The sequence below is a fragment of the Macrobrachium nipponense genome, chromosome 24 (genome assembly GCF_015104395.2).
Source record: "Macrobrachium nipponense isolate FS-2020 chromosome 24, ASM1510439v2, whole genome shotgun sequence".
Classification (NCBI taxonomy): Eukaryota; Metazoa; Arthropoda; class Malacostraca; order Decapoda; family Palaemonidae; genus Macrobrachium; species Macrobrachium nipponense.
In genome coordinates, this window is record NC_061091.1 from 52,779,982 (window position 1) to 52,806,244 (window position 26,263).

At 41.2% G+C, this 26,263-nt stretch overlaps 1 protein-coding gene across 4 annotated transcripts in view; it reads left to right on the top strand.

The window, feature by feature from the left end:
• LOC135205629 (AP-2 complex subunit alpha-like) overlaps positions 1-26,263 on the top strand; it is a 205,260-nt gene that overhangs the window by 109,233 nt on the left and 69,764 nt on the right. For all 4 annotated transcript variants that reach the window (XM_064236426.1, XM_064236424.1, XM_064236427.1 and 1 more), the window contains exons 7-10: positions 2,351-2,418; positions 2,569-2,737; positions 24,431-24,568; positions 25,112-25,294. In XM_064236426.1, the coding sequence (XP_064092496.1) occupies positions 2,351-2,418; positions 2,569-2,737; positions 24,431-24,568; positions 25,112-25,294 (558 nt within the window). The remainder of the gene's footprint in view (positions 1-2,350; positions 2,419-2,568; positions 2,738-24,430; positions 24,569-25,111; positions 25,295-26,263) is intronic.

Here is a 26,263-nt window from a genome sequence, read left to right on the forward strand (position 1 = left end):
TGCTTCCCCCCTTAACACCTTTCTAAGGTACCTATATTACGCCACAGGTGAAGTTCCATCCGTGGGAGTCTGTCTCCTCCAACTGTGTCTGTTGTCCTAAAGTCATCGGGGTGTTGGAGACCTGTCCTGGACATCAGTGCCCTGAATTACTTCATGTAGACATTCAAATTCAAGATGGAGACAAGCCCAGTCCTGTCCTCCATTTGCTAAGGGGACTGGATGTTGTTGATAGATATGCAAGATGCATACTTACATTCCAGGTCACCCATCATCAAGAAAGTAAGGCAGCCCTCAGTTATCGGCAATTCGGTTTTATGGCGCCGAGGCGCCAAAATCCTGTTATCAGCGATTTTCATTTATCATTAAGCCATCAGAACGGAACGCCCGCTGATAACTGGGGACTGCCTGTGTCTAAGATTTGTTTTACAGGATAGGGTTTTCCAATTTCGGGCTCCCTAATTTGGCCCCTCAAGTCTTCGCCAGAGTGCTGGCGCCTCTGGCGAAGTGGCTTCATTTATTGGGGATAATCATATGCCTTTACCTCAATGACTGGCTCCTATGCTCCCACACTAAGTCTTGTTGCATGGAGGACCTTCAGGAAACTCTTCGACTTCTCCAAGAACTGAGCCTGTCAATTATCTATTTAAGGGTGAGGATTGACGCTCGGGCTTTTTGGGCTTATCCTTCCCAGAAAAGTACCTGTCTTGCCTTCAATTAGTCCAGAAATTCCTCTCTCCAGTCCTGCTCTGCAAATCAATGGACAATTCTCCTGGGTACGATCTTGTCCATAGAGAAATTTGTTCCTTTAGGAAGACATCACTCAAGACCTCTCCAATTCTTCCTAAAGGCTAACTGATGCAGGAAGACACTGACTCCTTTGTCTTCTCAATCCCAATCACAGCTGAAATCAAGACCTTTGGTGATGGCCCGCAGAAGGGATATTTGCAGTGGGGAAGGCATTGCTCCCATTGAACCCAGACCTCTCCTTGTTCTCCGATGCTTCAAATCTTGGAGGGAGCATGTCTTCAACAGTGGGAAGTGACAGGGAAGTGGTCTCAAGAGGGGAAAATGTTACACATCAATATCAAAGAATTAAAGGGTGTTCACCTGCCACTGCAAAGTTTTGTGACAGTAATGTACGACAAGACAGTCATACATTGCAACAATGTGACAGCATACATAAAGAATCAGGAAGTACACTTTTGTTCTCCCTGTGTGAGGCATTCAAGGACTTTTTGCTTTGTTTAAAGTGAAAGCTAATGAGGTGAGAGTAGTGGCTACCTCATTAGCATTTAAATGTAATATGTCACTTTCCACGATTATTTAGTCTTCATTTTGGAAATTTAAATCTTTGTTTGCATCACGTTATTTAAAAGATGTAGAAACTGTTATGAAGACTGTAGTTTGTTAGGACTGATTTGTGTAGCTGGGATGGTATTAAGGAGGAAGGGTAGGAGTATATCTTCTCTCTCTCTATCTCCTCGCCTTGGCTCAGGTGATCGAGTTGTGAGAAGGCCTGGGGGGTACAGTGTACCTGGAGTACCCGCCAGTCTTTTGCTCTGTATTTGGTTGGGTGTTGCTTTTTATGGAAGGTGTAGCTAAAACATATCTGGTTAGTTTTAATTGTGTGCCCAGGGCAAGGGCTTTATTTGTTTTGATGGTTGGGCAACCATCGGAGCACTCCTCGGTGTTGCAAAGCCCCCCACGCTAGAGGCCTTACTGCTGTGCCACAACAGGTTGAGATGGGCAATGTCCAGAGGCATTATCCTCCTCCTGTAGCTTTCTCACCTTTTAAGGTTACAAACAAGCATTTCACTATTACTGGCTAACTTTCTATTTAAAAATTCCTTTCTATTACAAGTAATTTTGAATATGTATTTTCTTTAGTCCATGTTTCCCACCCCCTTTCAGTGTGGGAATCAGCATGTAATTTAGTACTTGGTAAGTTAGTACTTATATAAATAGGACATTTTCATAATAAAATAAGATTTTATGCATACTTACCAAGTAATTACATGATCAGAGCCCCCTTCCTCCCCTCACATGGACATAGAGCATGAACAAATTGAGTACTTCAGCCGGTTTGTACCTACTTTTTCCCAGAAGTGGGCGGGGCTGGTTACCTACACAAACAAAAGAGCTGACCCAACTATTAAGGACTAATAGCAATGTAATTATGTGGTAAATATATATGAAATTTTATATTGTAAAATGTCATGTTAATTAAATTAAATTGATAATTAAGAGGAAATAATCCCTTGGCACAGCAAACAGATCTTTTATATCTAAATAGCTTTTTTGACCTTCATTTTTATCAAGCTTTATTTATTTTTTATTTTTTCTTCTACAGGTTCAACACTCCAATGCCAAAAATGCTGTATTGTTTGAAGCAATTAGTATAATCATCCATTCTGACAGGTAAATTTTGAATTTGCAATACCTGTTATGTTAATATGCATTATTGAGAGATATTTTATGAAAAACTTTTTATTTTATGAAAAACTTCATGTGGTGCACTGTGTATTTATTCACTGTTAGGTTTCCTAAAGTTTGACATCCTTGTTTCAGTGAACCTAACCTATTAGTTCGTGGTTGTAATCAGCTGGGTCAGTTCTTATCCCATAGAGAAACCAATTTGAGGTATTTAGCCCTGGAGACCATGTGCCTCTTGGCTACCTCAGAATTTTCTCATGAAGCAGTCAAGAAACATCAAGAAACTGTTATCAATGCCCTAAAGGTACGTGCTGTATTGTTGAAGTGACAAGATCTAGCCATTAATATTTTACTCTCCTTATGGTTCTTAATGCCTAAAATTATCTTGAATGAGGTCAGACGTTGTGCTTAGTATTGTGACCTTAATATGTATCATGAACAATTTATATATACTTATAGTTAGTTAGTATTATCATATTTACTTGTGTTTCAAAACTTGTCTTTGTTCTTCAGTTTTTTCCGCGGAACAAACCTTCGGTCTTAACAATAGGATAAATCTTCTGGCACCAGCTGGAAACTGGTTAAAAACGATAAAAGATTGTAAATGCTAGGAATCTGTAGCATCTAGCATCTGATACATAGTTAAGGTGGAAGCGAGTCAGAGACCTTGGTTGAACCTAGTGACGTATCAGTCTATCTTCAACTGCCTTAGAGAGCAAACATTCACACTTCCTCTAGGAAAATGCAACTTGCAGTAGATGTGCTTCCAGACCCTGGTAGTTGTGACGCCAGACAACTCGCAATCAATCGATCAATCCTATTACCTCGTCATCAGCTGTTTTATGTACAGTAATACCCCAAATTATGCAAGGTTAGGTTCCATACCCCTTTGTGCAAGGGGAATTTTTGTGCAAATTGGGCATGTTCTCTATAATTGCTTACTTCTAGAGTTTGAACACCAAATATAAGCCTAATCAGCTCCCTAAGTATTAAGCTAACTTTTAAATGAAATTAAAGTTACTGTAATTTCATTTAAAAGTTAGCTTAATACGTTACCCTTAAAAAAAAAAAGAAATAAATGATTGGTAAAAATATAGGTGTGTGAAAATTACATACATACAATGTATTTCTCTCTTCTTTCTCCCTTCCAACCAACTGATCTATTTTTAGAAGTCTTCTCAACCACTTTCAAGAAATTCTTTATTCTGTCTCTCTCTTTGTTCTGAAATTCCTTTTGTTCATACACGAAACAAACCTTCGGTCTTAACATTAGGATTTACTAGCGCCAAGCTGGAAACCGGGAGAATTAAAATTACACTTGTGAGATCCAGGGACTAATGGCATCTATACCAGGTCACGGGGCATGTATACCCAGAATGCCCACGGCTACCTGTGACCCACCAGTTATTTTCCTACCGCCTTTAAGATAAAGACGTGTTACTGTCTATCTGATTTAAAGCCGGTTTTTTCAGTTTGCCCGTTCTTTATCCATTTCATTTTTTATTTTTCATTCCTTTTCTTTCTCCAAGTGTGATCAGTGTGTGTTAAGAGTGTATACGTGGTATGATGGAGAATTTTGCCTCAACATCGGGATCGTCTACCGTTTCGAAGAGGAGACAAAGGAAATGCCCAGGAGTCGGTGGCTTTCCATGTTCTAGGTTCCTAACTTCGGTGTCGACGGATCCTCATCCAACGTGTAGTAGGTGCAGGGAAAACGTATGTACGGTTACTAATCCGTGTTCTGTTTGTCGTGGTTGGTTGGTGGAACAGTGGAAGAAGTTCTATGGGAAAAGCCAATACAAAAGGAAGGTGGTGACGCCATCTTTGGATGACCAAACCTTACCGGCTTTTTTTGTATCGGCAATAAACCAGGCTGCTCCATATGTTTCTCCACCTGCTTTTGATTTGTCTCATACCCCTTCGGTTTCTCCTAGCGGTTCTGTATCGGAAACGTCAGGAGGGGCCTTGGGTAATCTTATGAATAATATGCACTCTCCTTTGTTCCCAGCAAGTAGAGGGGGAGATCCGCCATCTTTGTTCCAGGCTCCTGCTTCTCAGGCGCATAGGTTAGATGGTACGTGGTCAGCGCTAGGCCTACCAGGCGTACCAACCTTGGATGGTCTGCTTGCGCATTATATGACGTCACGGTTCCAGCAGGGTCCGGCAGCGCTGAATGTTCCTCATCCCCCGGGCTTGCAATTTATGGGAATTAATGCCGCGGCTTAACCATCCCACTCAGTGTTTACAGCGATGCAGAATGTGGGAGGTAGTTTGGCAGCAAACGAGCGGTTGCCAGCAGAAACCTCTCAGTCTCTCCCTACGAGAGGGATGATGTCATAACATACGTCACACTCCGATATGGCAGGCGTGATGACGTCACAGACCGATTCTCGGCCTTTTTCGCTGCACCCAGACGCTAATACGCCTTCTGACCCGTCAATGCAAACTGTAATGCAGAAATTACAGGATATAGAGAAGAGAATGAATAAGAGAGACAAAAAGAAAAAGTGTGATTCGCCTTCTTCGTCTTCTTCCTCTAGTTCGGCGTCATCGCTAAGTCCGATAACGTCACGGCGAGCACCAGTCAAGCGTTGGAGGAGGATTCGGGAGTTCCTGGCAGATCCTCGGGCTAAGAGGAGAAGAATCAATTCTTCCTCATCTTCGGACCAAGACTGTCATTTCCAAGTCAGCAGGAAGGTCGGGAAGTCAGTGGCTATTAAGCACAAGGTTGGCAGACGAAGCCGTTCGCAAGAATCCGAACAAGCGAGAGAGGTGACGGCCGGCAGGCTAGCGGCCGAGGCGGAGTTGCCAGTTCAGATCGCAAAAACTGCGATACCTCTGGTAAAATCGACGTTGGCAGCGAAAGGTGCAGCAGAGGATGGAATGCAGGTCCCAGTTTCGCCCGTAAGGCCGTTCAAAATACGTACGAAGGACGATAAGGCTCCTATTAAAAGTACGAAAAATAGAGAGTTGGCAACCTCGGCGGATACGTTCGTGGAAGGCAGTGTCCGTCTGGATAGAAGGTCGAGGCCGGGCTCACCGACGCTCGAAAACGATGCCAATACTAATAGAGACGAACTTATATCTGTCTTAAGGGAGCCTTCATCTTGGAGATCTAGACGAGATTCTCGCTCTAGATCCGCGAGCAGAGAAAAGAGTGAGACGTTCTCGTTCCCCTGCTGACTATCCGGGATCGAGCCAACAGCGGCCAGCAAAGATCAAAGAGACCGCGGCCGTAGGGGCAGGCGGCCGTGGAATTCCGGGCCGTCTGTCAGAAGATAGAGGCGAGACAACATCCCTTGTGACGGAGAATGGTACACTAGAGCCAGAGGAAGGAGAAAACCAAGAGTTTCTGGCCTCGTATGCAGAGGTGATTGATTTGATTCGTCAATTCAATGACCTTTCGGAGAAGACAGAAACACCGGCCAGTATGCTTCCTCCTGGAATTGACATGGCATTTGGACTAAAGAGGGATACCAAGGTGTCGTATGAATTGCCTTGTTCGAGTCATGCAGAATCGGTCTTGCAACACGTAAACGCAAAGATTGCAGGGAGGGATAATTCCTTAAGATCTAATAGATCATTTAAATTTATTCCCCCTCCAATGATAAAGCAAAGGAAATATTATACGACACCGAAGGTCCCTTTGCTGTCTAGACAAATGAACCCTAATGTTGTAAGGTTAAGGCCTGGATTAACCTTGGATCAGGTTAAAATGGAGTGCCCTTCGATGACGTACCAAGAGGCTGCTACGTTAGAAGCAACAGCTTCTTCTGTCTTTCAGGCTGCTTCTTGGTTAGACCTTTGGTCAACAGCAGTGGCGAAAATTGCATCCTCGGAAGCAACAAGAAAAGTAGTGGATGAACCATTGTTCATTAGATTACTACAGTCAGGTTCCAAGGCGATTGCGTACCTGACAAACGTAAGTGCCAATGTTTGGGCAAATATCCTGCTAATGAGGAGAGATGCAGCGTTGGCTAGACTCCGCAATGTGGATTTGGATTCCCTGTTAACAATGAGGAATGGGGATATCTTGGAATCGCAACTGCTGTTGCCAGAGGTCATACTGGAAGAGGCGATAGATAGAAGAAGGATGGACACTAACGATAGGTTGGTGCAACAGGCAGTTAGGAAAACGTCTAACAGTCAAACTACTCCTTTGGAGGGAAGACAACAGCAGATGTCTCGGAAGAAGACAGTGAGACATAGTATCCCTAATAGAGTCACAAGTGCCTCTTCCCCAAAGAGGATAACTCATCGGCCCTTTCACAATAGAAACAACAGAGGAAGAGGGAGAGGCTCAAGAAGATAGGATGGGCGCCTCCCATCACTCGGCCACACCAGTGGGGGGTTGCCTGACAAATCACTGGAAGGTGTGGCAGGAACTAGGGGCAGAGCAGTGGGTGGTGGATGTTCTCAGGATCGGGTATTTGATCCTGTTCGAGGTAACCCCGCCCCTGACAGATCAACCATTACCCCACGTCACTTATGCCCACAAATCTCAGAAGGCCACTATTCTCGCAGGACGAAGTGAAGAAGATGATGGAAAAAAAAGGAGCTGTGCAACAAGTATGCAGTGCGGCAAAAGGCTTCTACAGCAGGATTTTCCTGGTACCCAAAGCCAACGGGGAGTGGAGGACAGTAATAGACCTGTCAACGCTGAATCTGTTTATAAGGAAAAACCAGTTTCAAGATGGAAACTCCGAAAACGGTTCTACAAGCAGTCAGAATCGGAGACTTTATGCTGACAGTCGATCTAAAGGACGCATACTTTCAGATACCAGTCCATCAGTCTTCAAGGAAATTTCTCCGCTTCAGTCTTGCAGGGAAAGCTTTAGAATTCAAGGTCCTGTGCTTCGGATTGACAACGTCTCCTCAAGTTTTTACAAGAGTGTTCACCCTCGTGTCGGCGTGGGCGCATGCTCAGGGATCAGGCTAATAAGATATCTGGACGATTGGCTGGTGATAGCAAAGTCCAGGGAGAAATTACTCAGGGACAGGGCGGCCCTCCTGCAGCTTTGTCACAGCCTAGGTATTGTGGTGATTCAGGAGAAGTCGCAGTTGGATCCAAGTCAACGTTTGGAATATCTGGGAATGGTGATAGACACAACACAAGCCAAAGTATTCACGACAGACCAAAGAGTAGAGAAATGCAAACAAGTGGTGAATGCCTTTCTGGGAAAACAGACACAGCCAGCAAGACAGTGGCAGGTGGTGCTGGGAATCCTAACCTCCCTGGAGAAGCTAGTACCACAAGGAAGGCTACACCTTCGGTCCCTACAATGGAGGATGAAGGAGTTTTGGTCACCAACAGTAGATCACCCGTACGAGCAAATTCCCTTGTTGGCAGAAGTGAGGAAAGACTTGCTGTGGTGGGTGAACGACGACAATCTGACAGTGGGTGTCCCCCTTCAACAATCCTCCCCAGACCTCTTGCTGTTCTCGGATGGCGTCCACTAGAAGGCTGGGGAGCCGGCCCATATGGAGGAGTTGATGGTGTCAGCAAAATGGAGTTGCAAGGACAGAGAACTCCATATAAACGTGCTGGAGTTGAAAGCAGCTTTCGTGGCTCTCACAGGAATTCAGGGAGAGAGTAAAGGGACACTCAGTGGTATTGATGTCAGACAACACCACAGTAGTAGCTTATATAAACAAGCAAGGAGGCCTAGTTTCTCGGCAGTTACATGTGATGACAGTTCAACTTCACCAGTGGGCTATAGAGAACCTGGTAGACATCAAGGCCAGGTATATTCCGGGAAAAAGAAACATAGTGGCCGACAAGTTGAGCCGCAGGGATCAGATTCTGGGAACGGAGTGGTCCCTGCACCAACAGGTAGTGGACAGGATGCTCATGTTGTGGGAAGGACCGATCATAGACCTATTCGCAACCAGGTACAACAAAAAGTTGGAAGTGTATTGTTCAGTAGTCCCAGACGCAGAGGCAGTAGCAGAAGATGCGCTACAACACCCCTGGGACAATCTGGACGTGTACGCATTTCCTCCATTTTGTCTAATCCGTCAGGTTCTGAACAGGGTAATGCGGTCTCAGAACCTCAAGATGACCCTGGTAGCCCCGTTATGGCCGAAAGCAGAGTGGTTTCCAGACCTACTGGAACTCCTAGTAGATGTGCCAAGAGAGTTACCTCCATGGAGCAACCTTCTGTGTCAGCCGCACGTGGAGAGGTACCACCAGTCGGTGAAGTCCCTATCGCTTCACGGGTGGAGACTGTCAAGTATCTCCTCCGAGCACGAGGGTTTTTCGCAGAAAGCAGCAAACTCAGATGGCAGGTAATATAAAAAATCATCTGCGGACAGTATACCAAGGAAAGTGGTCAGCTTACTGTGATTGGTGTCGTAGAGGGAACTTGTCTCCACTCGGTACCACTATTCAGCATGTTAGCAGACTTTCTGATATATCTCAGAACAGAAAAACATATGTCTGTATCTGCAGTAAAGGGGTACAGGGCGGCTCTAGCCTCAGTCTTACGAATGAAAGGAGTGGACATACCGTCTTCATGGGAATGTTGAGGCCATGCTGATGAGGAGCTTTGAACAGTCATGCCCACCAAAGGAGCTAAAAGTCCCAGATTGGGATCTGACCAAGGTACTGAGTAGTCTGACAAAACCCCCCTACGTACCACTAAGGCAGTCCACGGATAGGAGCCTGACCCTGAAGAGTCTTCTTATTGGCCCTGGCTTCAACCAAAAGGGTGGGGGAGCTACATGGCCTCTCATATCTCATAAAGCACTCGAGAGGTTGGAGATCAATGGTATTTGAGTTTGTCCCAGAATTCGTGGCCAAGACCCAAAATCCAACAATAGTAGACGGCAGATTCGACTCCTTTACCATACCTTCCTTGGCAGACTTTGTAGACAACGACAAAGCTGAAATGCTCCTGTGCCCCGTCAGGGCACTAAGGGAGTACTTAAAGAGAACAAGGCACCTCAGGCCGGGGTGCCGGAGGTTGTTCGTAAGTACAGGACGGAACAAGAAGGAAGTGTCCAGGAATACAATATCGTTTTGGCTAAGGGAGACGATCAGAGATGCTTATACGGCAGAAGACAGAGGGTCAGATAACCAGGTGGGAGCTAGAGCTCATGACATCAGGGGCGTGAGTGCTTCCCTGGCATTTAAGAAGAACATGTCTGTGGATAGAATTCTGAAAGTTGGTGTGTGGAAACGCCAAACAACTTTCACCTCATTTTATTTTTTTGAAAAGATGTTGCCCATAGATCCTTGGACACCTTTTCCTTGGGTCCAGTGGTGGCGGCCCAACAACAGATATAGTTCATCCAGTGCCCCTGGCGGGTCAGTTTGCGTCTAGTCTAAGATGAAGGTATGAAAGTAGAATGAATGGGATGACTGGTCTTTTTTCTTTACTACTTTCTTCCTACTCCTTTAACTACGGGCAATATGAAGGAGAATACCGTCATGTGCTGGAACGGACTAGATGCAGGTGACGTGGTCAGCCATACTGTGAGGCTATCTTAGGTGATGATATACTTTTCAGTAGCAACACACCCCTCTGGATAGGGAAAAGAGGGGTGAAGGTGGAATTCAGTTGCAAGGGACAAGAGTAAACAGTAGAATGGTATCTACACCCATTGGGAGAAAACCAATAGATCCGCTTATATCTTTGGTACCTAGGTTCATTGTCCATTCTCTTAGAATTTCCCTATATATTCGGAAATGGATAAGGTGGCAAACTCCCAGTCAGTTGTAGAGACTTACCTCCCTCCAATAGTAAGTCTATCCTAATGTTAAGACCGAAGGTTTGTTTCGTGTATGAACAAATACCAAATTTGTAACTAATTTGTATTTTTCATAACTAACAAACCTGAGGTCTTAACAGTTAAAGGCCCACCTCGAACCACCCCTCTAGCAGTCTAAACTGGGTTAGAAATATAACTGGTGGGTCACAGGTAGCCGTGGGCATTCTGGGTATACATGCCCCGTGACCTGGTATAGATGCCATTAGTCCCTGGATCTCACAAGTGTAATTTTAATTCTACCGGTTTCCAGCTTGGCGCTAGTAAATCCTAATGTTAAGACCTCAGGTTTGTTAGTTATGAAAAATACAAATTAGTTACAAATTTGGTATTTCATGAACAAGCAGTGCTTTTTATGTGGACTAATACAACTCTTAGTTATGTCTATGTTTTAGAAAAGTGCATTCACAGTTTTAGACGGTTGAGTTAAAAATAGCTCAATTAAAATTCATCTACCACTAACTACGAATGAGAGAGAGAGACATGGAGAGAGAAAAAGAGTTGTGTTTGTGTGCATTAAGCTAATTTTAAAACTAATTTAAAGTTACTGTAATGTCAGTTAGCTTAGTACAGAGCGCACACACACACACACACACACACACACACACACACACACACACACACACACACACACACACCCCGCTAATCTGCAACATTCCCCTCCATTCACAGTCACATTGCTTGACATATTTGACAGCTCTGGGCTTCGAACTTATTTTGTAATTATTATTATTAATAAATACATACATGTACTATAAAAATTCTCTCATCTCAATAAGTGAGAGATAGAGAAGAGTTGTTCTTAAGTGAATTGGAAAGGTTATTTCTTTAAAATACTATCACATATGAATTTTTTAATTACAGTAATATTATTATTCAGTAATATTATTATTATTAAGATTTTAAAATTTTAATAAATAGTATAGACAATCCCCAGATTACAACGGGGTTTTCATTCCCGGCAGGTGGATGTAAGCCGAAAATCGTCTTAATCCGAATCATCATAATTATAATGGGAATGAATAGCGCTGTTACATTGCCGTAAGCAATGTAAGTCCGAGTTACAGTGCCGAAAAGTAGGTCAGAACGCTGTCAATCCACTTAGGGTGCTGAAAAATTGTGGTTAACAGTGCCATGAGGCAAGTGCCTTAAGTCTGAAACAACGTAACCTGAACCTGTCGTAACCCAGGGACTGCCTTTACATAACATGTACCATAAAAATTCTCTCATCTTAGTAACAGAGAGAGAATTATTATTTTTATTATTTTATATGTATTTAATTGACACAACAGCTTGAAAACTTAAAAATTACATTAGAAAATTAAACACTTTCGCAGGGTTTCTCTAGGATTTGATGTTGTTACGTTTACGTGCCTGTGAAGTGCTCATGTATGATAGTTAGGTTCCAATGAAAAATTCGCACAACTTGAATCATGTTAGATTGAAGTATTACTGTATAATGCTGCCCCCATCTCTCTCAGGGAATATTGGCCCTTCAGGGAGAGAGGGGCCAGCTCCAGCTTGGTCCTTAGTCAGCAATTTCATAATTTGAAATATTGTGGGGGATATATTGAAACTTTGTTATGACATTTCAGTGCGTCGTATCATCATAGGACATCTCTGATGAGTAGCATACTGAACTTTTGTCATCATAGAGAATCTCCTCATAGGATGTCTCCTCTGTTGAAGATGTACATTCCTTTGGCAGCGCAAGGACATCTCTTCTGTCTGCAGTGCAATTCTTTTGACAGTGCACAAGTTGACAGTACGATATTTTGAACGTATCTGCATAGAATATTAACAGACATCCCCTTTGGGTTATCCTATTGTCTTCTCTGTCTTCTTGGAGAAGACCCATGTTAGACCTCTTCGCTACACTGTTCATGGTCCCAGATCTGTTTGCTGGGGTGGAGGACACTCTTCTGCATACTGGGAACAACATGGGAGGTTATGCATTTCTTCTGTTCTACCTGTTCCGTCATGTCCTGAACAGTGTTGGCTTCCAAGGTCTTAGGATGACCCTAGTAGCTCCTTGTGGCCCCAAACAGAGTTGTTTCAGGGTCTTTTTCTTGTCTCTTAGCAGTGCCGAGAGAGAGTCCACCTTACCACAACCTTCTCTGCCAAGCTCCTTTGGAGAGATTATGATCTTTGTCTCCATGTCTGGAGTCTGTCCAATATCTCTTTCGAGCAAGAGGTCTTTCTTGCAGAGCAGCGCCTCAGATGTAAGGCTACTTCAGAGGATCTCTGTCAGCCGTATATAAGATGAGTTGGCGGCTTTGATTGGTGTTACCATAGGGATTTCTCTCCACTCAAGAGTTTCCGTTCAGTAGATAAAAATCTTCTGGATCTTTTTCAGAAAGGGAAATTCTTTCTTTTTAAAATTGCAAGGACTACATGGCTTCCTTATGATTAGTTCTTCATCTGAAAAATGTGGACATCTCTTCACCGTGGGCATTTGCTTTGTGATTCAATAGCTTTGAGCAGTCTCATTCACCTAGGGAACTTAGACCACTTACATGGGACCTTACTGGTACCGAGTAGTCTCACTCGAGCTTCAGTTCAGCCCATGCGTCAATCGTCTTAGAGGAAACTGACTTTGGAAACAGTTTTCCTTCTGACCTTGCCTTCCTTGGAAGAGTTGGAGAGCTCCATGGTCAAGATTATGACGTAAACTCACAAGGGGTTGGGGTCAGTGGCTTTCAAATGATTTGTCCCGGAATTCATGGTTAAAAGACCCAGAATCGCTATGTTCATGATGACAGAATTACCTAATTTTTCATTCTTACAGTGTGGCGTTTACCAGCAATCTCCAAGAGTTTCTGTTTTGCCCCATCAGAGCACTGCGTTATCATCGAAAAGACTCGTCACCTAGAACCTAGGTGTCGTAGACTTTAACACAGGCCAGGCCAAGAAAGAGGTTTCCTAGAATACCCTTTCCTTTAACTACGTGAAATGATTAGGCAAACCTACTCTTCATCGTTAAGTTTTCACCATTTCTGTGCATGCAGAAGCACATGACATCAGGGGAATAGGTTTCCCCCTGGCATTTAAGAACATACTTGTTCATAGAATTTTGAATGCTGGTTTGTAACTGCATTAACCACTTGCACTTTCTTCTACCTGAAGGATGTTGCCCACAAGTCTTTTGACACTTTTTCCTTAGGTCCAAGGGTGGTTGATCAACACGTGTAACTCATCCAGTGCCCCTGGCAGAAAAGTTTGTATCTTGCCTAAGATACTGTGTGGAGTAGAGAATGAGTGAGATGACTGGTCTCTTTATCTTTCCCTTTTCTCCTTTCTTCAATCCTTAGGGTGTTTTGAAGAATAGACTAATCATACACTGGAACTGGGTTGCTGGAGGTTAGCATTACAGCCATACTGTTACAGCACTTTTTGTGTCAATACAACATACAAATCTGTTTCTCATAGCTGCAACTCCTTTCTCCAGCAAGGGCAGTGAGGGTTGGTGACAAACCAGTGTTTTGTGGCTAACATGGTTTTTTGCTTGAACAGATATACAGGCGGCCCTTGTTTAGCGTCGGGTTCCATTCCTGGCTGCCAACGCTAAGTGATTTTCGATACTAAGCGATTTTAAACCTTACGGCCGCCACACACCTTTCGAAATTTTAGACCAGTCAAACGGCGCCGTAATCCTGCAATGGCGCAATAAAAGTAAAATTATATTTATGTAGTATAGTACAATAGAATTTACTGTACAGTAGTACTGTACAGTACATTATAGTATTATAAATAGTACTGTAAAGTGAAAAAAGCCGAGCTTTAATTATTTGGGTTCTAGAGTACGTAAAGATATAATAAGGTTTTATACAGCTGTACAGGTAGATGTAGTGTTCAAGTTACGATAGTTCGTCTTACAATAATCCGATTTTATGAGAGACCAAATTACAATAGCCTAACCTTATCCCATCTTCTAGTTACATAAGTTCAAAAACTGCATAAGAGAATGATAAGATTATGATTTTAACGTTATACTCGTTGCGTAAACATGTACAGCCATGAACAACCGAACGAGAAACTACTTTTTTTTTTTTTTTTTTTTTGTAAGTACAACTAAATTTGATAACATCCGTTTGGCTTCTTTTCAATCATGGTACTGTAGTACACTATTACCGTAGTTGTTATAAATGACATTATGTAGACTAGAACTGAGATATCTTAATCTTATAACTTTATTCGCTATAGATCAAAGATCAAACTGTTCAAGCTGCTAATGACTATTATCATGCATCAGCAACAAGGATAAAACTCCAGTAAACGTATGCCATCAAACACAACTGTAGATATTGTGATAAAATCATTTTAATCAAAACTACTGTGCTTGAAAGAACACATTTTACTGTTGGTTTCATGCCAATATAAGATAAATAACTTTAAGTTCGTATTACGATGATATAAAGAAAAATTGCGTATGGAATCACATAATTTTTTTGCGCAATAAAAATTGCCGCCAGCGTTATCTGTTAAAAAAAAAATTGGTTCACAATCACGAGACATATTCAATTCATATTTCCTCCTAAAAACACATCGTATAAGGAAAAATAACCTTGTCTCATATAGGTGAAGTATCTAGATATTCGTTCATGCTTAACTAGAAGCAAGAAAATTTGCTCAGAATTGCGTTAAATATGGCGAAACATACTTGTTACGGACCCCTTTATTGGGTCCTGGTGCAGTTCTTTTATTGCACTATTTATATTCTCAGTGATGTTCAAAAATACTCTGCGTAAAATGGTCAGTGGAGACGAAAACAAAAGGGAAAACTCAACAATATTTATTCACAACAAAAATAACATTAAGTCAACCTTGTGACTGAAAAAAGGACCGTTACACTAGTCCTCAAATAATCCCGGTAGGATCCCTAAACGCCTAAGAAAACTAAGCCCTAGATAGAAACATGAGAGAGAACCAAACACAAGAATACGTCTAAACAGGAATATATTCATACAATGGCTGGCCAGGCCAAAACCCAAATATACCTATAACTATAAACGAAAGAAAGAAGGTGAAGGATAAAAGTGAGAAAACACTTAAATTCCTACCTATGAATTACAATATAAACACCAAGGCCGATAGGCCATAAGGACCATCAGAGTCTATAAATATTGTATAGAAAAATAGATATATATATATAAAAAAAAATCAACAAACTCCTCACACAAAACAGGGGAAACTTCAGTCCAAAATAAATTCAAATCGCCTTTTACGGAGGCCGTGATCCAATACATCTCAGCTCTGCAGACGAGGGAGGACATGAATACACAGGTAACCGCAGGTACAGGTGAGTCGGAGAAGGTCCTGCCCGACAACACAAAGGCAAACTCCTACCTGGTATCTGTCTCCCTACTTGACACCTCACGAGCCAGATTGCTCCCTCAGCAGCAGCTTAAGGTGTCCTTGGAGATAGACTGATGACTGCCCAAAGCTCCTCTAGTGCCAGCAGAACACGACGGCACTCAATACCGTAGGGAAATATATATATATCCACTAAGGTGGCAGTACGACGAAGTCGCAGGTGACAAAGTCAACTGCGTCGAATACAGGTCACACGACGTCGCAGGTGACAGAAGTGTACCTGCGAAGGGCAGCTCCAAAAACAAGATTCAATGTTTTCCAATAATCGCCAGCTGCAGAGGTATCAGGGAAGCAAAGGAAGGCCCGAACTAACCTTAGGCCGGGCACCGTCTTTCCAAAAGTCACCTCACAGGAGTCCTGCCGCACTCGAAAAATAAACAAACCACAATCGTTAACACGATAGTTCAAGCAATTAAGTGAGCGGGGAGGAGGCGAGAAACTATAGCGTAAACAAAACACTAAACACTTAACATTAACTGCCTTAAGAAATAATGTACTTAAATCTAGAACAAGGTTGACTTAAATAAATCGGAAAATTACTTTACTTTAATACCGTTCCTCCCGAGAAAAAAAAAAATTTTTTTTTTTTTTTTTTTTATAACAAGAACATAGGACCTGGAAAACAGGAACATTAAGGTCCACCAAAAAAAAAAAAAAAAAAAAAAAAAAAGAAGAAAAAAAAAAAAAAACAAGACAAAAGGTTACTGGCCTGAAAATAAAACTAGACTTAAACAGCAAAGTCAAAACATGGTATATAAACAAAAAAATAAATAACTTAAGTCTAAACAACGACAACAAGAAAAGACTAAACAACCAAATCTCACATAGCATACAAAAACAAATCTGAACAATACAGACAAAACTCGCAAAAATCAAGGAAGGAAACTTACGTATACACACCTCGACTTACAGTGTACAAAAAAAAAAAAAAAAAAAAAAAAAAAAAAAAACCGTTTTTATACAAACCCACCGAGAAAACGAGCAGGGCAGCGTACGAGGGAGGGTAAGGCAAACATATCAAATTCGTGAGAGCGCGTCAGGAATCTTATTTTCAGAGACCCCTTAATGTGTTTAATAACGAGCTTGAATTCCTGAAGCAAGAGAGCCCAACGCAAGATCCTCTGGTTGGCTCCTTTCATACGCTCAATGAAAACAAGCGGGTTATGATCCGTCCAGATCTCTATGGGAAGAGAAAAGTTAGTTACATAAGGTTTGAAATGTATAAGGGTACGGATCAAAGCAAGAGCTTCCTTTTCAATGGTAGAATACCTCCTTATCAGCCACCAATAACTTTCCGACTAAAATAAGATATGGGGTGTACCTCACCTTCATCGTCCCTTTGGAAAAGGACACCACCTATACCCACATCACTGGCATCTACTGCTATGATATAAGGTTTCTGAAAATCTGGGGAAGTCAAAATAGGTTTCGAAATTAGAATGGTTTTAAGCTTATTAAAAGCTTCCTCACACTGATTAGACCAACAAAATTTTTTACCCTTCTCTAAAAGGTTAGTAAGAGGTTGAGCAAGATCAGAGAAATTTCGCACGAAGCGGCGATAATAACCAGACATTCCCAGAACTCTTCTCACCTCTCTAATACTCTACCTGGCCTTTTTAAATTAATAATAGCCTCGAGGTTAGCTTGTTTCGGAGCCACCTGACCCAAACCAACCTCGTGACCCAAATAACAAACCTTTGCCTTGCCAAATTCACACTTTGATAAATTAATAACCAAACCAGCAGACCTAAGGGCCTCAAATACCTTACGCAATCTTACCATATGCGTACTCCAATCATTGCTATATACAACCAAATCATCAATATAAATTTCAGTTCCTTTCAAACCACAAATTACCCTATTATAAGCCTCTGAAAAGTACACGCGGCATTTTTTCATCCCAAATGGCATAACCTTGCATTCATATAAAAACCAAAGGGAGTTACGAATGCCGAGATTTCACGGGCTCGATCAGATAACGGAACCTGCCAATAACCCTTCAGCAAATCTAGTTTCGTAATAAATTTGGCAGAACCTATCTGGTCGAGACAATCATCAATACGTGGCAAAGGAAAAGAGTCATTTTTGGTGTGGGCATTAACCTTTCGATAGTCCACACACATGCGGAACTTCCTGTCAGCTTTTTCAACAAGAACAATAGGGGAACTCCAAGGACTGACTGATGGCGAATGAGGTCGTGCTCAACATATATTTAATCTCCTTTTCGACCAAATCCCTTTTTACAGGATTTAACCGATAAGGACTTTGTTTAACTGGGGAGGCACTACCTACATCTACATCATGGCAAAGAAAATTAGTTCTACCAGGAGAGTCTCGGAATAAATCTGAAAAGGAATAAATTAGATTAAACACATCCTCTCTTTGATGAGGATCCAAATGCTTCAGACCTTCCTGTAAAACTTCTAAATTTTGTATATTAGAAAAAAGAGCATCTGAAGAAACCTGACTCATTAAATCATCCGAATCCCGAGGAGGAAATTCCACAGCTACAGATACTGGCTCAGAGACAACTGTTAAAGGATCAACACTTCTACTATGATACGCTTTCAACCTGTTTACATGAAAAACTTTACACTTCCTGCTTGAACCGGGAGCTTCAATTTCGTAATTCACCTCGGACAATTTCCTCAAAATTTTCCACGGACCCTTATATCTAGGTTCAAGAAAATTGTCTGGGTCCATACTCAAAATCAAAACCAATTCTCCTGGTTCAAAAGAACGGGCTTTAGTGTTCCTGTCAAAGTTAGCCTTCATTTTAGCCTGAGAATAATTCAAATTATCCCGAGCAAACTTCCAAGCACTGAACATTCTCTTTCTCAAATCATCCACAAATTCTCCCATTTTGATATCTCCCCTTCGATTGACCCCTAATACTTCACAAAAAATGTCCAAAGGGCCACAGACTTTGTGTACCCAAAAAATCAGTTCGAAGGGGGAGCTACACCTGTGGAGGCATTGGGATGATTCCTAAGAGCAAACAGTGCGAGCGGCAGTGCTTTGTCCCACTCGCTTCCGTGTTCATAACAAGTTTTTTTTTTCAAAATAGATTTTAATGTCTGGTAAACCTACCTCTCCACCACACCTTGACTCTCCGGATGATACGGAACACTCGTAATGTGCTGAATGGCCAGTTCAGCACACTTACCTCTAAACATTTTACTTGTGAAATTCGTACCGCAATCGGTCTGAATAACACGGGGGAGACCGTACCTGGAAAAGAAAAGAATTCCATTAATTTTCAAAAAACTACTTTAGAGGTTATCCGTCTCAAAGGAAAGCTTCGGGAAATCTAGAGGCTCTATCCATAATTGTTAATAGATAAATATAACCAGACTTAGTTTTCGGCAAAGGACCAACCACATCTATCACCAATTCCGAGAATGGTTCTCCGATCACAGGAATAGGATTTAAAGGAGCCTTAGGAATAATTTGATTTGGTTTTCCCATAACCTGACAAACCTCACATTCGTTCACAAAACGCTTCACAGACGATTTCATTCCAGGCCACCAAAAATAACTTGCTAATTTACGGAAAGTCTTCCATACCCCAAAATGACCTGAAAGGAAATTGTCGTGAGCGAGACTCATTACTGATTCACGGAAATGGGAAGGGACCACAATTTGCTCAATTCGAGAAGCCTTGCTCAGATCATCTGTCGAAGGTCTACTAAATCTGTACAACAAATTATTTATTATACCAAACTGAGGCTTAGTTAGATCATTGATATCACCTAACTCAAAATTAAATTCTGTTTTCTGGGCCTCAATGAAAGCCAAACGATCCCAATCAGGTTTCAGAACATCATTAATAATAATATGACTATCACTACTATCTACAGACCCGGGCCTATCTACATCTACTTCTAAACTACTAAATAATAATTCATCATCAATTGATTCAGCAGCTCTTGCTGTGGCACGGGTTGTTACAGAAACAGGATGGGCATGAACAGACAAAATAGGAAATAATTCCCGACCTTCACTATTGAGCATATCATTTTCCCAAAATACCGTCAATACCAGGTATGGGGAGATTATCGACAACGGCCAACTCAGTAACCCTATCATATCCGGGAAAAGACAACCTGACATCCACCAACGGAGCAGAAACAACAGTGTTCGGGAACCCTCCCAGAACGACTTAATTACCTGAACGCTCTTGTAAACCATTCAAAGTCTCACTCAACACCAGAGACCGAGCTGAACCAGTGTCCCTCAAAAACTTCACATTGATAGTTTTAGATTTATGAATTATTTTACCTGGCCAGACATATTTGTCAAAATCGAGTCACAAATTTTTTTTGCTAGGGGATGAATTATCATTACTATCTACCCTACTGCTAACTACTTCAGTTTTTTCAACCTTATCACTAAAACCAGACCTGTTGGAAATTAATGAAATTGGATTCTGACCATTTCTCTGCAGATACCTCCTATGTGCATTGCACTGGTGCTGGAAATGACCTGGTTTGTCACACCAGAAACATGTTCCTCTACGTCCAGTACCTCTGTTATCATTATACCTGTTATAGTTATTCTTGCCTGAATTAGGCATACCCTTGTTAACAAAGATACGAGGAGGAGGAGGCCCTGCAGAGACTCCACCAACATTTCTGTCACCTGTAAAAGAATGGTCATTATTACCCTTAGGAATATTAGAGACAGACGACGAAATGGTTTCTACTCTCCTTCCATTACTGACGACCCGAGAGAGGGATTATTCATATCTTGATAACCAAAATTACCAGTTCCAGAACGATGAGTCAAAACATATTCATCTGCCAATTGGGCGGCATCATTCAGTTTTATAGCCTTAACCTCCTCGAGATGAACTCTCAACTCCTTGCTACACGCTTTCTTGAATTCCTCAAGGAGCAACAATTCCCTCAACGCAGCAAAAGACACTACCTGACGACTCTTTAGCCAGTCGTCGAATTGTTCCTCCTTGACCCGTGCAAATTCAACAAAGGATTGAGAAGGGTGTTTGTTGTAATTCCTGAATTTCAGACGATAAGCCTCGGGTACCAAATCATAGGCTTTTTTTTAGGACCAGTGCTTTGACCTTCTGGTAGTCCCGAGCAATTCCTTCCTCCAAGGCATTGTATACCCGGATTGCCTTGCCAACCAATCTACACTGTATCAATACCGTCCACATTTCAGAGGGCCAAAGACAATCGGGTGGCAACCCGTTCAAATGCCTTGAAGAATTCAGGGACGTTCTTCTCATCAAAGACTGGCACTAACTTTAATGCCGCACCTAAATTAAATTTATCATTAAAATTATTCTTAGGGGAACTGATCATATTGGTCCCCTGCAACCTTGCCATTTGTAAATTTATATTAGCTACCTCCAGCTCGTGACGCCTCGCCCTCTCGTTCTCCTCAAATTCCAATTTCCTCAACTCGATGCGTTTGCAAATTAACTTATATTCTACCTCCTCCTTAGACTCTCCCAAACATTGAATAGGAGCCAGGGGTCCCGGTTCCCTCTGGCATAGGATTTGGGGAAGGCAAAAAAGGATTAGTAGACAAATTAGATTTAGGTAAATTAGATGGACCTTCAAAAATAATACCTGTGCGGGGAGGATCCTCAAACAAAGTCAAACCTGCTCTCACACTCAATTTTTCCTCCTCTGAATCTACATCAAACGTACTACCTTCATCATCACTGTCCTCTCGACTTTCGTTAATCAAATTTCCAGCCTCTGCTAAATCTTGAGAAATCTTATCTCTTACTGCCATCAATATTTCCCTCTTAGTGCCCGCAGATTTCAGCGGAACACCTAACCACTGAGCACAAGAAATTAAATGCTTCCTACTCAATACGGGCAAATGCTTTATACAATCGGCCGACCCCAAATATTCGGCAGGATCAAAAACAAACTCTTCCATTATGCCAAAAAAATAAAGTGTACAGGGAGAAAGGCAATACTACAAAATAAATACTGAAGAGACCACCCCAGTGTCGCTCCACAGACCAAGATACCGAGTATCCCTGAGAATATCCTGTCACGGTCGCCAACTTGTTACGGACCCCTTTATTGGGTCCTGGTGCAGTTCTTTTATTGCACTATTTATATTCTCAGTGATGTTCAAAAATACTCTGCGTAAAATGGTCAGTGGAGACGAAAACAAAAGGGAAAACTCAACAATATTTATTCACAACAAAAATAACATTAAGTCAACCTTGTGACTGAAAAGGACGTACACTAGTCCTCAAATAATCCCGTAGGATCCCTAAACGCTAAGAAAACTAAGCCCTAGATAGAAACATGAGAGAGAACAAACACAAGAATACGTCTAAACAGGAATATATTCATACAATGGCTGGCCAGGCCAAAACCCAAATATACCTATAACTATAAACGAAAGAAAGAAGGTGAAGGATAAAAGTGAGAAAACACTTAAATTCCTACCTTATGAATTTACCAATATAAACACCAAGGCGATAGGTCATAAGGACCATCAGAGTCTATAAATATTGTATAGAAAAATAGATATATATATATATCAACAAACTCCTCACACAAAACAGGGGAAACTTCAGTCCAAAATAAATTCAAATCGCCTTTTACGGAGGCCGTGATCCAATACATCTCAGCTCTGCAGACGAGGGAGGACATGAATACACAGGTAACCGCAGGTACAGGTGAGTCGGAGAAGGTCCTGCCCGACAACACAAAGGCAAACTCCTACCTGGTATCTGTCTCCCTACTTGACACCTCACGAGCCAGATTGCTCCCTCAGCAGCAGCTTAAGGTGTCCTTGGAGATAGACTGATGACTGCCCAAAGCTCCAGCTCCTCTAGTGCCAGCAGAACACGACGGCACTCAATACCGTAGGGAAATATATATATATCCACTAAGGTGGCAGTACGACGAAGTCGCAGGGGACAAAGTCAACTGCGTCGAATACAGTCACACGACGTCGCAGGTGACAGAAGTGCTGAAGTGTTACTGCGGAAGGGCAGCTCCAAAAACAAGATTCAATGTTTTCCAATAATCGCCAGCTGCAGAGGTATCAGGAAGCAAAGGAAGGCCCGAACTAACCTTAGGCCGGGCACCGTCTTTCCAAAAGTCACCTCACAGGAGTCCTGCCGCACTCGAAAAATAAACAAACCACAATCGTTAACACGATAGTTCAAGCAATTAAGTGAGCGGGGAGGAGGCGAGAAACTATAGCGTAAACAAAACACTAAACACTTAACATTAACTGCCTTAAGAAATAATGTACTTAAATCTAGAACAAGGTTGACTTAAATAAATCGGAAAATTACGTTACTCTAATAATACTCATATTTGCCATCAGCTGATTTCAAACCAAAACATTGGCCGCTCCGCGGAATACTGGCTTTGATTTGCTGTAGTATTTTATAATACACATATTAAACATAAATGCATGGGAACTTATAACAAAAAGCTGAAGTTTCATTATAACAAAAAGCTGAAGTTTCATATAACAAAAAGCTGAAGTTTCATTAACAAAATGAGTTATAATTAGCTCCCAAATTGATAAAATAACACCATGCATTTTTCAGAACAGTGGCGAACAAGAACGAACATATAAAAACATCCTCTGAGGCTCTGACAACGTGGAGGGTAGTTAAAAAAAGCTGCCTTAATTTGTATCATATTTATGTACAAAAATAAAAATACCCTATATGTAATATATTTTCATACAACATTTTAAACATAAAAGCATGAACATTTATGAAATAGACACATCGATCGCTAAATTTGCACTTTTTTTAACTATACTTTCGGAAGAGTGGCAGGCGACGGCTCGCAAGAAAGAACATGAAAAAACATTTGATAACGTGAAGGGCCGTTTCAAAAGCTGCCTTTGTATCATATTTCTGTGCAGAAATAAAAATACCCTATATGTAATACATTTTCATACATTTTAAACATAAAAGCATGAACATTTATAAATTGACACATACATAGCTAAATTTGCTCTTATGTAACTCTATATTTTCGGCATAGAACAGCGTCAGAGGCATATATTTTACCCTAATACCTATGCAATAACTCTGCATAAAATTTGTTAATATTATTTGCATAACCTTTGTGGTTTGACGGCATTTCTACAAATATATATGAACTCGTTAGACATAACAGCGCTAGCGGTGCTGTTAACCAAGAATTGTGCCATAAAAATACCTTAAAATATATAATTTTTTAATGAATATTTTTTACGACGGCCGTAAAACCGATTCACCGCTAAGCGATTGCGCCGTTAACCATGGGCCGCCTGTACTTGTTCATTTTAACTTCTGTATGTGCAGTGAATCTGGACACATTTCATTGTATTTAAACCCAGTGAACTGTGTGTTAGATAAAAATATATTTAACATCTCAGAGGCTTAAGACCTCTTATTTAGAATTCTCATTTCTAAGAAGAATGATCAGGTGTGCCAAACCTCCTGTTGTTTCAGGATTCTCATACCTCCCTCGAAGTGTGAGTCTATCCTACTGGTAAGACTGATGGGTTGTTGTGTATATGAAAAAAGGACAAATTTTTAATTTGTATTTTTTGTAGCTAACAAACCTGAGATTTTTGCACTGACTGCCCACCTCTAGCCACCCCTCTTGTGTTTCATCCTGAGTTTGAAGAAAGACTGATACATCACTAGGTTCAATTAAGGTCTCTGACTCTCTTCCACCTCAAATACGTTTCGGATGCCAGATACCACAGATTCTTTGCATTTACAATTTTATGTTTATCATCGTTTTCCAGCTGGCAACAGAAGATTTATCACACTGTTAAGACCTCAAGTTTGTTAGCAATGGAAAATATAAATTAATAAATAATTATTCATTTTACCAACCAGACTGAACGTGATGTTAGTGTACGACAGAGAGCTGTTGATTTGTTATACGCCATGTGTGACAGAAGTAATGCTGAGGAAATTGTGCAAGAAATGCTCAACTATTTAGAAACTGCAGATTATTCTATTAGAGAAGAAATGGTATGTATTTTTTATGATGCTCTTGATTCAACGTTTTCTATGTTTGTTCGATTATCATAAAGAAATGTCTCAGGGAAGCATATACTACTATAGGTGTGTGTAGGGATGTGTTTTTCTGTTATGTGGCCATTTATATTTATGATGCAAATATGTTTTAATGACTGCCTTGAGTATAGTAGTTTTATGGTCCTTAGTAGAATAAGATTGATCTGAAATGGAGGCATGAACCTTGTTTGCACTCCCCATTGTGAGCCATGGTAGGTGTGATCATTTTTTCCCCCCTGGACCATAGCAGTTTGAGTATTCAGTTTACTTATACTTAAAATGTTCAAAATTTGTTACATGCAAGTTTCATATAGCAATAAGTTAATCAGTGCTGGGGACCTAGTCCATCAGCATTTTTATTAATTTATTTGGCTTTTCAAGTTTGGTTGAGGAATACTTAATTTCATTTGCTTTTGATTATCTGTTTCTTTAGGGATTCTCCTATTATAAGAAATTTCCTTGTCTGATTTTTTCTTAATATAAGAACTTTTCGTATAGGTGCTAAAAGTGGCAATTCTTGCGGAAAAGTACGCTCAAGATTACACGTGGTACGTTGACGTTATCCTCAATCTAATCCGTATTGCTGGAGACTATGTGTCAGAAGAAGTTTGGTATCGTGTTATTCAGATTGTTGTCAACAGAGAAGATGTACAAGGCTATGCAGCAAAGACAGTTTTTGAGGTACGTAAAGATGTTTGTTTTTGTATTTTTATTTATTTTGATATCCAACATATGATTGCATGGTGTTACGTTCATCAGTACTTCCTTTTATTGAGAAGGCTTTGCTTAAGGGGATCGGCTGCCTAAAAAACCCCAAAAATATGAAACATATTCGATTTACTGAAAAAAATTCTATGGCTTCGTAGAGCATTCAAGAATGTGTCCACGAAGTATTATGCTAAAATTCGCCTTACTTTTCTAGTTATGGCCTGAAATGTAACAATAACTTTATACCCACAAAACACCAGTAGCGCAAATGATTTAGTCTGGTATAGTTTTTGTGATATATGTTACGAAAACTTCCTTTGAAATGAAATATATAATGTCAATAATAGCCTAATTGGTACCTTCTTAGTTATTCCTAGACAAGACAAAGCACGCATCATGACTTCATGAGGCTCAGCGCGTGCCCACTCCACTGGCCAACAGTTGCCTATAAAACTTGCACGTTATAGGGTCGCATTTTTTCACGCTCGCTAGCCTTGACTGAACTCTGTGTTTTCTGCGGTGTTTTTAGTTTTTCACCATGCCTAAAAGGTCCAAGACTTCACTTCATGCCTCTAGAATGCAGAAAAGCCAATTGGATATGCCCATCGAAGAAGTAGAACAGAGAATTCAAGAAACTAGTGCCATAGAGGGGAATGAAGCGACGACGAGAGAGAGAGAGGCCGCGCAGCAAATGGCGCACGCTATGATCTCTGCTGTCCAGAGGCCAACCACATCCACCCCTAATCGTCCTTTATTCGTTCATCACTGCTAAAGGGCAAAGAGATTTTAGAAGAAGAAAGCAGTAGATCGGAGGCTGATATTATCAACGATGTGGAAAATAAAATGATAATAATAAGTGCAGCAAAGACGAAAAACATTACATGAATCACGAATACCGAATTGTGGATGCAAAGTAATTTCGAGGATCCATTTGGCAAGGGA